Raw genomic sequence first — 13,577 nt, 5'->3', positions numbered from 1 at the left:
CACCACCACCACTGCTACTACTACTACTACTACAGCAATAATGGCAATAATTGACTACTTTCGAGATAGTCCCTCCTATCTCCCTTTCAGGTCTTGGGACAGAGCCAGTGAGTCGCACATACTCCCTAAAAGGAACAGAGTAAAGACTATCATAGCATTTAGAAATGTGTAGAATGTAAATATATCATCATCCTTCTCTGAGGACCATTATGAACGAGTTACCAAGGAGTGAATACCCTGCCGGTCACGCACATAAATGTTACGCTCAAAGATTAGAGATCGATCAAAGAAACTCTCATAGATTTTACCATTCTGCCATTAGGTGAGAGAGAGAGAGAGAGAGAGAGAGAGAGAGAGAGAGAGAGAGAGAGAGAGAGAGAGAGAGAATGTGTGTGTGTGTACACGTTGCTGGCCTTCCGCTCCTGCTGGGTTGCACGGTTACAACTACTCGCAAGGTCACAGCCCCTCGCCCCACGTCCCGCACCTACATATCCTCTGCCAGATGAACAAAGGGACAGGAGACAAGCCCAAATTGTCTCCACCCGCTCAGGGATTCGACCCATGCACTTCTTAGTTGAGAGATGAGAACGCCGATCGCTACATCACTTGGCTTTTATGTACAATATTAAATCATCACTTCCAATCAACACAATTTCTGCTTTCTGACTGAAGAGAAAGGGAAAGACAAGACAGGATCGGAGCGCTAGCGGCATCAAGAGAGGGGTCAGAGTGCGTCTCCTGCCGCGAATGAGGGGCTACAGGGAAGTTAAAATGGATTCAGGGATGGGGAGTGGACTAGAAGTGGTGAACCAGGACATCTTAACGTCATTACTGCACGTCTAACATGACCAAGTAGTCGCCCTTGGGCCACCTGGATGAGGGGATGGCGGTACCGTTCATCTCCTTGTAGTCCTTCGTGTCTTGAACGTCAATGGACCAGCTACAAGCAGCAGTGCACTTCACATCCATTATTATTCATTATGTCAGTATACTTACAAGTTGTAGCGCTACTCATGGGCAGATCCAGGATATCTGGAAGTTGCTGCCTAAACGATGACATTTTTCCAGTCGCAGTGTCTTCATTGCTTCAAGGTTCTGTTTCACGAAATATGTAAACCAGGTAATAAGTGCTTTAAGCTGCGGAACAACTTAAATGATCTTCCCCCAGTAGATAGGGAGTCCTAATTTTTAGACGCATAACAGACCTTTGCTGGTCATGCAAAGCCCGCCTGCACAAGCCACGCCAAGTGTCGCGCCGCCGTGATGGTTACGGCGAGTGACATGTTGCTATAAATAACACTGTGTTTTCAATATGTAGAGCTTTATCAGCATTCTTGATTCTACAGTGACTGTTGAGTCTGAAGGTGTCAATCAAAACTGGCTATCCTGTATATGATGTGAGTTATGGCACATAATTCGCGCATTTTGCGCCCTTGAGGTCGACCTGTAGTGATGAGGCGATAGTTTCGTTAGTTGCAAGGCAGAAACCTTCGCTTACATACCGATGAGTCCAAATATGTAAAATACGGCAAAACGGTGGGTCTGACGAAAAAAAAAAGTCACAAAAAAAAAAAAAAAGATGCACCGTCAAAAGTTACGTGAAAGATGTTTCCGAGACTGAAATCGCGGCGGTGTTCCTGGCTAAATCATCGTTGAACCCATCATCCAGGGGCCAGGCGGAGTGGTGGGTTGTAGAGAGGTGCGGTAATAAAATTAGAACCCCCAGAGAGAAGGCCTCGCTCCCGCTGGCGGGAATAACAGCATATTTGATTCACTATTTTATTTCAGAAATTAAACTTTATGTGTGTGTATATATATATATATATATATATATATATATATATATATATATATATATATATATATATATATATATATATATATATATATATATATATATATATATATATAAACACACACGCACACGTCCTGTAATACGTGTGTGTGTGTGTGTGTGTGTGTGTGTGTGTGTGTGTGTGTGTGTGTGTGTGTGTGTGTGTGTGTGTGAAAGTGTGTGTGGGTGTAATAGCTAATGCACTTGGGTCACAACCAATAGGTCCGGGTTTCCAGTCCTGCGTCATGCGCAAACAAAATGAGTTTGTCTTCTTTCACTCTGTGGCTGCCATTCAGATAGCAGTGGATAGGTATGGAATGTAAGCCGAGGAGTTGTGACCTCACCTGTCCGGCAGGCGCAGTGTGTATGATGTGGATCTGAATATAATGACTGTGTTTCCTCTAGAAGACCACAAATAGTCTACGCTACATGACACAACACTAGGGCCAATTGCAAATCCTTACAGAACACAACAAAAAATGACGAGGAATGCAAGTGCAGGCCGGCGGTAGGACAAAGAATAAGTTTTTATGAACAGTGAGAGGGATGCAAGCGCACAGCACTCAACTCCTCCCCTGCGTTACCCTGCATTCTTCCACTCTCAAGAACTCTAATACAATATGTTAGTGGTAAACGTTTAAGAGAATCATGTCTAATATTTTTCTATTGTATATATATATATATATATATATATATATATATATATATATATATATATATATATATATATATATATATATATATATATATATATATATATATATGCTTTTCATCATCAGCATTTGTGATTCCTGCAAAGAACAAAGAGAGCATTGGAGAGCCCAATGCTACACGATACTGACTCAGGGCGTCTTAGTGTGGAGGAAACATTGTGAAAGGAGAATATCAATTTATTTATTTTTATTTTCATATAGCCAAACTAAACAGTAATTTAAAAAAAATCCGATGGGTAAATGAGTGACTAGCAATTCATCCGAATGAGACCCACACTGCATACATTAGCCAAGCACACCAAACAACACTTTGAATATAAACGTGATCTAAAGATTTAAAATGAATGTATTCCAGGACTCGTGCTGGCTCACCGAGGCGGAAACCTAACTCTACGGGTTGCGTGCGCGATGTTTCCAGCAGGTTTAGATCTTGTCGCTGCGAAAAAAAAAAAAAAAAAAAAAATTGTTGTTTTCTTTGAGCACCCACAAGTAATTAAGTTGGCGAATCACTATACTGCGGAATTAATCGGATAATAAAATCGTCGTTAGTTCAAACATCAAACTCTTATTTACTGTAATGTACGTCATTAAAAAAAAAAAAAAGTCTAGGGTTAGAACAGATTCATATCAGAATCCTTATGGTCTCTATGAATGGTGTAGCACATCTGTGACACAAAGACAAGTATATCTAATTTCATTATCGATGACTGATCTACACACATACACACACACACACACACACACTTATACACACACACAATTATTGTTTCCTTTAGGGTATAAGTATGTGCTCCCAATTATAGAATATTACTAATGTCTGTCAAACACGCAATAAATAAGAAATAATTGTCAAGCGCTGAACGTTCATCACTACCTTGGGATAATCAGATAGTTTCAGGAAATATGTTAATTTACCAGCATACTCTTTCACTTCTATATATTTTCCTCTTCATCTAATATGAATATGTGCACTGAGGTAAATGAGTGACCGCTGAAGAACAGCAAAACTTGAAGTGAAGTTCTTCTGGTCTTCACTTGCTCGAAGTCGCAACTGAAAGCAAGACATCTGAGTAACAGGCTAAGAATGCTTTCACGCCACTCGATGACAATCAGGCTTTTGGCAAATGCAGAACGCTGAACCCTGCATCTAGCAACTCTGTGTTAAACACTAAGTAGATGTGCTTCTCGTACTACAATCAGTGATTACACGGTGACAACTAATGAAATAAGTTTCCTATGAATTCATCCAGTTCAGTAGAGTAGCTAAACAGTATCGGACACAAGGCAATAAACTATTCCATTGAGAAGACTTCGAACCAAGTCTTGCGATAAGAAATGCCTAACTCATGTCATGGTCATTTGTAGCTCATGCTGCTTAAGATCTTGACATGTTTCTCTTCCTGATTTTTCAAAACTCGAGCAAAAAAATTATAGTCACGGAGAATAAGAGAGAGAGAGAGAGAGAGAGAGAGAGAGAGAGAGAGAGAGAGAGAGAGAGAGAGAGAGAGAGAGAGAGAGAGAGAGAGAATCAACTTCCGATGCAGTCTGTCTGGTCGGTCACACGGCCACATAGTGAGTGGTGGACAAGACACGAGGGAAAAACCGGAGATACAAGAAATAAAGCGCACCTGACGACAATTCCCTCATTGATATTTTCCCCCATGATCTGAATTTAGTTTTTTGCTTAGACGTACTATACAAGAATTTGGATGCACCTTCCTTACGTAATCATGTATTTCGATATATATATATATATATATATATATATATATATATATATATATATATATATATATATATATATATATATATATATATATATATATATACTCGTATATATATATATATATATATATATATATATATATATATATATATATATATATATATATATATATATATATATATATATATATATATATATATATATATATATATATATATATTACATTTTCTTTCTGATCTTCCACAATACTCAAAAAAAATAATGATAAAAAAGGTGAGTGAACTCAGTGGAAACGGAGCTAATAAAAGTACAAGAGGAAGATGACACTGCTGCATCATTTACCGTCTGAATAAAGGAGCCAAACACTAGTTCCCCACTTAATGAGCACAGGAGTACTGACACAACAAAAAGGGTGTGGAAAGCCGAGGAGTGTTCATGATGTACTGAAGAAAAAATGTCAAGACTTGAAGGCGATGAATGGACGGCGAAGACAGGACAAAAGACCTCCAAGTGAGAAGGGAGGCAGCACCTGAGCGCCTGAGGGAGGGTGAGGAGGTAAGAGAGGGTGGGTAGGTCACGAGTCAGACAGGACAGGATTGGCTGGCCGTTCTGGAGGCAAGGCGGGAGGCAAGGGGGGAGAGGCGGGCGTGGCTCAGGGTATATAAGAGGCCCCGCTGGCCGCTCCATGGCAGGGCACAAAGGAGACCGGTGCCATGAAGACTTGGGTGAGCTCCCGGTGAACTCTTTCCACATCACCTCGCTCTCCTCAAACAACACCTCTCCACAGTGCAACACAGCAACAACACCACACTCCCGTTCTGTGCAACACACTTACAACTTCGAAACATTTCGGACTTGTGTCGTTACCATGGTACAATCCGTGCATCATACAACTCACCCTTTAACAACTTCACACTAACTTGCCATTCAATGACAAGAAAGAGGTCGGTGCATACTCAACACAGTGCTTCATCACATCCGTGTTACATTTTGTACAGTGCAAGAATATTCTGTGAGAATTCAAGGAATGCTGTGATGAAGTGGCGACATACTGCGAGTGATTCAATATCGATCAGTGAGAACCTTTAAAATTAGTTACTGAAGATAGCCACCAGCTTGTTAGATAACTAAAACAGGTTTCAATAGCATTATCAGAACATGAATGTCACAAGGAAGAGGTTCAACAATTGCAATATAGTATTTTGAAGCACTATGAAAATATTTTTCATAGTTTAAATAGTTTAAAAATAGCAAAAGTATGTGGATAAGGGTAGACAAACAAAGGGAGAATGCGATGTGGTACCTTCCTCCTAAACATTTCTTACGGTTTGAATTGGCTGTATTATTGGGATAAACAGGACACCCGTTATTTAAAATGAATGTGGCTCGAGGTGGACCTCAAGCAAAACTACCTTATACGCAGGGAAGAGGAGGAGGTCACATGTGAAATATTAGATGTTACTTAAAAAAAAATTTTGCCATTGCTGCTAGTTAATAAATGTAAAATACATATACTACCAGCTCAGCATTTACGTTCCACACTGTGATTTATGAAAGGTCTTTGAAAGGATGATATTTTGCATAATAATGAAAAAATGACATAATAATATTTAATAAAAAAAAAAAGGCATCGAGATACAATAAGGCATAATTTAACAAAAAGTAAACATCACGCGTGTCTCCCATGCTAAGACTTCCAGTCTTCAACAAAACGATACTACTGAGAAAACTAAACATTACACACACACACACACACACACACACACACACACACGCGCGCGCGCGCGCGCGCGAATTGTTTCCATGCGTAGTTATTAATGCACATTCATATCTTCACACTATTTCACAGCTTAAAACAAAGTTAAGGAAAAGTTAGCGAAATTACATTCTGTTATTTCAGTGATATCAAAATAAATGAAATATTACTTACAGTAACACGAAGAATGTATCTTTAATACCAACATATTTGCCTTTCAGGTGGTAATAGTCCTGCTGGCAACAGCTTTAGGGTCGCCCGTCCCCGATGACGATGACGACTGTGAAGGGTACACAGTGAAGTATTCCACCTCTGACAGTGATGGCAGTTCATCATCTTCATCTTCCAGTTCATCTTCTTCATCTTCCTCTGCCGACAGTGGGGCAGGCGCATCTTCCATCGACGTCTCTAAGCCTTCTCTAACTGTTGTTTCTTATACTGTTCCAAAAGTGGAGGCTGCCAGTCCATCTGTTTCAGCTCCTGCTCCAAAGGTGGTGGTGGATCATGGTCCATCTGTTCAGGAAGCCACTGCTGAATTCATGGCTAAATGGAGGGCTGCTGCTGCTGCTGCCACAGCTGCTGCTAAAGCTGCTCCTGATGTCAACATTATCATGGGAGCAAGTCGACTCAGACAACCAGCTGCCGCACGAACACCTGCCGCTGCTGCTTACTCTGCAGCCTACTCTGCTGGACCACTCAGACAAGTAGGTCCTACCCCGGAGGTGCAGAGGGCTACTGCAGAGTTCATGGCAGCATGGAACAAGGCAGCAGCAAGGGCCGCCAAGATTGAAGCTACCTTGGTGAGGGCCACTCCAACTGGTGCCTTCACCGTACAAATGCCCCAGCAGGTTCAGGTAACAGAAGAAGTAAGAAAAGCCACAGAAGAGTTCATGGCAGCCTACAACAAGGCTGCTCAGCGAGCAGTCACTGTAGAAACTGCAGCACTCTCTCTATCAAGACCAGTGCAGCCAACAGCTGCAGTGCAGCGTGCTACTGCTGCTTTCATGGCTTCCTTTGAGGCTGCTGCCAGGCAGGCATCTGCCATCAGGCAAGCCGTAACATACACAGCAGGAGCTCCTTCACCAGTGCAGCCTACTGATGAGGTCAGAAGGGCAACAGAACGATTCATGGCAGCTTGGAATCAGGCCGCAGCAAGAGTTCGCACCATTCAGCCAACCATCTACCAGGTGGCAGGAGCCGCTCCTGGTGAAGCACCCAGGATTGTGGATGGAGTTCCTCAGTTCACAGTAGCACAGGAAAGAGCCTCTGCTGAGTTTATGAAGATCTGGAGAGCTGCTGCTGCTGCTGCACAGGCTGCTCCTGACGTCAACATCATTATGGGAGCTACACAATATGGACATCCAGCAGCTCCAGCACCGGCTGCACCAGCGCCAGCTGCCCCTCGCGCTCCTGTTGCTATACCCTATTCTGCTGCACCGCCCAAGCCTGTGGGACCTACTCCGGAAGTGCAGAGGGCTACTGCTGAGTTCATGGCAGCATGGAACAAGGCAGCAGCAAGGGCTGCCAAGATTGAAGCTACCCTGGTGAGAGCCACCCCAACTGGTGCCTTTACCGTACAAATGCCCCAGCAGGTCCAGGTAACAGAAGAAGTAAGAAGAGCCACAGAAGAGTTCATGGCAGCCTACAACAAGGCTGCTCAGCGAGCAGTCACTGTAGAAACTGCAGCACTTGCTCTCCCAAGACCAGTGCAGCCAACAGCTGCAGTCCAGCGTGCTACTGCGGCTTTCATGGCATCCTTTGAGGCTGCTGCCAGGCAGGCATCCGCCATCAGGCAAGCCGTGACATACACAGCAGGAGTTCCTTCACCAGTGCAGCCTACTGATGAGGTCAGAAGGGCAACAGAACGATTCATGGCAGCTTGGAATCAGGCTGCAGCAAGAGTTCGCACCATTCAACCAACCATCTACCAGGTGGCAGGAGCCGCTCCTGGTGAAGAACCCAGGATTGTGGACGGAGTTCCTCAGTTCACAGTAGCACAGGAAAGAGCCTCTGCTGAGTTTATGAAGATCTGGAGAGCTGCTGCTGCTGCAGCTGAAGCTGCACCTGACGTCAACATCATTATGGGAGCTAGTCAACTCAGACGACCAGCTGCTCCAGCACCTGCTGCTCCAGCACCAGCTGCTCCAGCACCAGCTGCTCCCCGAGCACCTGTTGCTGTAACTTATTCTGCTGCGCCACCCAAGCCTGTGAGACCCACCCCAGAGGTGCAGAGAGCTACTGCTGAGTTCATGGCAGCATGGAACAAGGCAGCAGCAAGGGCCGCCAAGATTGAAGCTACCCTGGTGAGAGCCACCCCAACTGGTGCCTTTACCGTACAAATGCCCCAGCAGGTCCAGGTAACAGAAGAAGTAAGAAGAGCCACCGAAGAGTTCATGGCAGCCTACAACAAGGCTGCTCAGCGAGCAGTCACTGTAGAAACTGCAGCACTTGCTCTCCCAAGACCAGTGCAGCCAACAGCTGCAGTCCAGCGTGCTACTGCGGCTTTCATGGCATCCTTTGAGGCTGCTGCCAGGCAGGCATCCGCCATCAGGCAAGCCGTGACATACTCAGCAGGAGCTCCTTCACCAGTGCAGCCTACTGATGAGGTCAGAAGGGCAACAGAACGATTCATGGCAGCTTGGAATCAGGCCGCAGCAAGAGTTCGCACCATTCAGCCAACCATCTACCAGGTGGCAGGAGCCGCTCCTGGTGAAGCACCCAGAGTAGTCGATGGAGTTCCTCAGTTCACAGTAGCACAGGAAAAAGCCACCGCTGAATTCATGAAGATCTGGAGGGCTGCTGCTGCTGCTGCAGAAGCTGCTCCTGATGTCCATATCATTATGGGAGCTAGTCAGCTGGCAGGTGCTCCACAAGCGCCTGCTCCTGTAGTCTATTCTGCACCTGCAGCACCTGCTGCCCCAGCACCAGCAGCTCCCCGAGCACCTGTTGCTGTAGCCTATTCTGCTGCGCCACCCAAGCCTGTAGGACCTACCCCGGAGGTGCAGAGGGCTACTGCTGAGTTCATGGCAGCATGGAACAAGGCAGCAGCAAGGGCCGCCAAGATTGAAGCTACCCTGGTGAGGGCCACCCCAACTGGTGCCTTTACCGTACAAATGCCCCAGCAGGTCCAGGTAACAGAAGAAGTAAGAAAAGCCACCGAAGAGTTCATGGCAGCCTACAACAAGGCTGCTCAGCGAGCAGTCACTGTAGAAACTGCAGCACTCTCTCTATCAAGACCAGTGCAGCCAACAGCTGCAGTGCAGCGTGCTACGGCGGCTTTCATGGCTTCCTTTGAGGCTGCTGCCAGGCAGGCATCCGCCATCAGGCAAGCCGTAACATACACAGCAGGAGCTCCTTCACCAGTGCAGCCTACTGATGAGGTCAGAAGGGCAACAGAACGATTCATGGCAGCTTGGAATCAGGCCGCAGCAAGAGTTCGCACCATTCAACCAACCATCTACCAGGTGGCAGGAGCCGCTCCTGGTGAAGCACCCAGGATTGTGGACGGAGTTCCTCAGTTCACAGTAGCACAGGAAAGAGCCTCTGCTGAGTTTATGAAGATCTGGAGGGCTGCTGCTGCCGCTGCAGAAGCTGCTCCTGACGTCAACATCATTATGGGAGCTACTTATCATGGACGTCCAGCTGCTCCACAACCACCAGCTGCTGTTGCCTACTCTCACTCAGCACCAGCTGCTCCTCGTGCTCCTGCTGCTGTGGCCTATTCTGCTGCGCCGCCAGCACCTGTGGGATTTACTCCGGAAGTAAAGAAGGCTACTGCTGAGTTCATGGCAGCATGGAATGCGGCTGCTAAGACTGCTGCACAAATTCCAGCTGTTATCGGACCTGGTGGAGTTCAGGAAACCGCTGCAGTCAGGCAAGCAACCCATGACTTTATGGCTGCATGGAATGCTGCTGCTCGACGAGGAACTGTCGTTGAACAAGCAATCACTGCCTTCCCCGTGCAGGTCGAGGCTACTCCGGAAGTTCAGAAGGCTACAGCAGAATTCATGACTGCATGGCGTTCCGCAGCTGAACGGGCATCACAAATTCAATACACTGTTTCTGCAAAACCATATTCTGCACCTAGGCCAGTTCAACCAGCAGCAGATGTTCAAAGAGCTACAGAAGAGTTCATGGCCCTTTGGAATGAGGCAGCTGCCAGAGTTCCTAAAATTGAGACCACCCTCTATACTATTGCTGGCACTCATTATGCAGGTGTCGCTCCCGTGCCCGTTTCTGAAACACCTGAGGTGAAGGCAGCAAGGGAAGCCTTTATGGTAAAGTTCCGCGCCGCTGAAAGGGCAGCTACCCGCGCCTCCACATCGCGGGGAGTGTTACCAGCACCAGCAGTAATTCCCGCCCCTGCGGTCGTGTACAATGTCCCCCCCCACGGCGTCAGTGACCGTATCTTCGCTCCCTATCATGGTCAGCCCATTTACCTGAAGGACTGCCCGTAATTTCAATTTCCTGAAACAAAACGACTGACCACAACTTTTTTGATGGAAGATTAGGTTTCTAAGTATATGTTAATGTAAGTGTAAATAAAGGGAAGCAAATCCGGAAGTGTGACACATTCCTTTGTTTTCATTCCAAGCAATATGAATAAACTAGGCATTTCTTATAATGCAGTTTCCATTTCACAAAAAAAAAAAAAAAGTTCTAACACAATTAACCCAGTTTAATAAAATAAATAAAAAATTGCATTATATATGAACTACAAATGAAATGGAATACCTGATGTAGGATTATGCGTCATGAAAATTGTATTATACATGAAATACCAATGAAATGGAATACCTGATGTAGAATTATGTGTTACTGGACATTCATTCCCTATCACTCATCTTTACTTTCAGCTTTACATTCTCAGTTGTTCTCCACACAGCTTTATCATGCATAACCATTCTTCCTTGCTTTACAGACGTTCTTTTTACATTTAAATCTATCTTCACACAATCCTATTCGTTATTTTTTTTTTACTTAACCATACATCGCTAAAATCTGATTCTTTTATCTTCACCAATCACTTTTCTTCCATCATCTCTGTTTACCTAGAACAGTAAAATCCTTCCTATCCAGTTCGATCTGCTAACTATCCACAAGTTCTCTTCCGCGGTTCCTGAGATATTACTTTATTCATGCGTTAGTTCACACATGTGCTTTAGACACTTCATCTTCATTACATTCAGTGTGGGAATTTCCACTTATATCACGCATAATAACAATGCATTATTGGTTTGTGCTGTGATTTGTATATAAGTTGAAAAGTTATATGAAATGGCAATTAAGATTAATCTAGTAAAAACTAAGTATTAGTTATTACTATACATAAATTGTGAAGTAAATGTGTGCAGATTGTAAATAGCTTTTGTTTTGACGTGGCGCTCTCCTCGGTAGCAGTCGTCAGCCACCAGCCACCAGATAAACAGTCCTTTTAAGACGCATTTTTGTCACTCTACCGGTTATCTTTAGTTAAATTCACTATGTTAAGAAGAACTTAGAAGCTCTAAACCATTGGACAATCCTAAGGGAACTGTCTTAGCTACGAAAACACGACCAGCCGCTGGCAGAGAATCTCCAGCAATTACAACTCACCCTAGCCGTCACTATTTTCCCAGCCACTTGAACCACAGCTAAGTTGTCAGTTATTTATAATTATATTTAGCGATGCTTTCTGTAACTATGTGTTAGCTGGGAGACACTTGGGTGAGTGATCAGGTCAAAAAGTTCCCACATTCAGTTCCTTCTCTTCTCCAAGTATATTCAATATAGAATAGGTTAATTAAGTGTCATGAAATAAGGTTGTGCCGAGTGGAGGGAAGGAATCTCATTTTTGAGGGAGTGAAGAACGAAATTTGTTCTGTCAATTAATAATAAAGATCAGAATTTACGCGCTATGTAGCTTCTGTGCCAAATGTTCGATTCACTCAATTAAATGTCATATAAATAACGGTGGAAAATGTAGATTAAGATCATCAGTGTTAAGAGCAGATAGAACAAGAAGTTAGGCCGAGGAGATCGCTTATGAGTAATAGAGAGTGGGTGATGGGATAGAACCCTGTGAAACTCCATTGTGAATAGGCTTAAGAGCACAGTGGCTGTTTACCTCTGCAGTGATAGAACGGCAAAAAGGGAAATTTTAGTAATATCGCGGAGATAGATTGATAAAGATCATGTGAGGAAAATTTTGAAAATAAAGGTTTATGACAGATTCTATCACAAGCTTTTGATATATTTAAGGCAACAACAAACATTTTACCAAAATCCCTCAGAGAAAATGATCAAGATTCGGTAAGGAAAGCTAGATCATCAGTGGATCATCCTTTACAGAATCCAAATTGACTATTTGAAAGAGTAGATAGATGGTTAACAGACAGATGCAAGCGAATCTTTCTGTTAGACATTCAAAAACTTTAAAGAGCCCAGAAATCAAAGCTAAAGGCAGTAGTTTGAAAGACTGGAGCACCCATCCTTCTTAAGAACAGACTGAACGTAGACAAAATTCCTACAAAAAAGAAAGGTAGATGTTGATAAATACTTGGGAGAGTTTAACCAGACAAGAAGCAAGCACGCTGTATATTTCATATATATATATATATATATATATATATATATATATATATATATATATATATATATATATATATATATATATATATATATATATATATATATATATATATATATATATATATATGCCATGCACGTCGGACAAACAGGAATGAAGATTTGTAACTTGGAAGGAACAATAACTATTATTTCTGATGATGGATCTAAGATTATTCATTATATTATTCAAAGAATACAAATACTTTTCCCAAGTGTTCGAATACGAATGCGAATACTTTGATGTCAGATGACAAGTATTCGAATACGAATACGAATACACCCAAATATTGTATTCGAATGTATTTGAATACGAATACCGAATACGAATATCCCATCCCTAGTTGAGTGTCATTGAAAAAGAGGGGGTAGTTGTCTGGAAGGCTGTTTCGAGTTGATAAATGGAGGAATTGAGCTACTGAGGTCCTATTCAGAAATTTTAGAGAGATCAGAAGTCAGGCGTTCTGTGGCTTCCCTGAAGGGTCGGATGTCTTCGAAAAGACGTGAAAAAGTGCAGGGTGTTATCATCAGCGTAGAAGTGCAGAGGACAAGAAATTTGATTTAGAAGATCATTAATGAATAATAAGAAGAGAATGGGTGACAGGACAGACCCCTGAGGAACACCACTGCTAATAGATTTAGGAGAAGAACAATGACCACAGCAACAATAGAACCGTCTACTACAGCAACAATAGAACTGTCAGAAAGGAAAACTGAGATGAAGTTACAGAGAGAAGCCGTAGGAGGGTAGTTTGGAAATCAAAGCTTTGTGCCAGACTCTATCAAAAGCTTTTGATATGTCTAAGGCAACATCAAATGTTTCACCAAAATCTCTAAAAGAGGATGGCTGAGACTCAGTAAGAAAAGCCAGATCACCAGCAGAGTAGCCTTGACGGAACCCATACTGGCGATTAGATAGAAGGTTGTGAAATGATGGATGTT

General features: G+C 43.4%; 2 protein-coding genes across 6 annotated transcripts in view; one reads left to right on the top strand and one right to left on the bottom strand.

The window, feature by feature from the left end:
* Positions 1-13,577, bottom strand: part of LOC135108291 (uncharacterized) — an 89,045-nt gene that overhangs the window by 56,920 nt on the left and 18,548 nt on the right. The gene's annotated exons all lie outside the window — the stretch shown is intronic.
* LOC135108289 (calphotin-like) lies at positions 4,879-10,650 on the top strand. The gene is made up of 2 exons (XM_064019093.1): positions 4,879-4,998; positions 6,251-10,650. Exons 1-2 carry the CDS (start codon positions 4,987-4,989, stop codon positions 10,484-10,486), a joined length of 4,248 nt encoding a protein of 1,415 aa, XP_063875163.1. The 5' UTR covers positions 4,879-4,986; the 3' UTR covers positions 10,487-10,650.

The sequence above is a fragment of the Scylla paramamosain genome, chromosome 17, assembly GCF_035594125.1.
Source record: "Scylla paramamosain isolate STU-SP2022 chromosome 17, ASM3559412v1, whole genome shotgun sequence".
NCBI lineage: Eukaryota > Metazoa > Arthropoda > Malacostraca > Decapoda > Portunidae > Scylla > Scylla paramamosain.
This window is presented reverse-complemented; position numbering and strand designations above follow the sequence as displayed.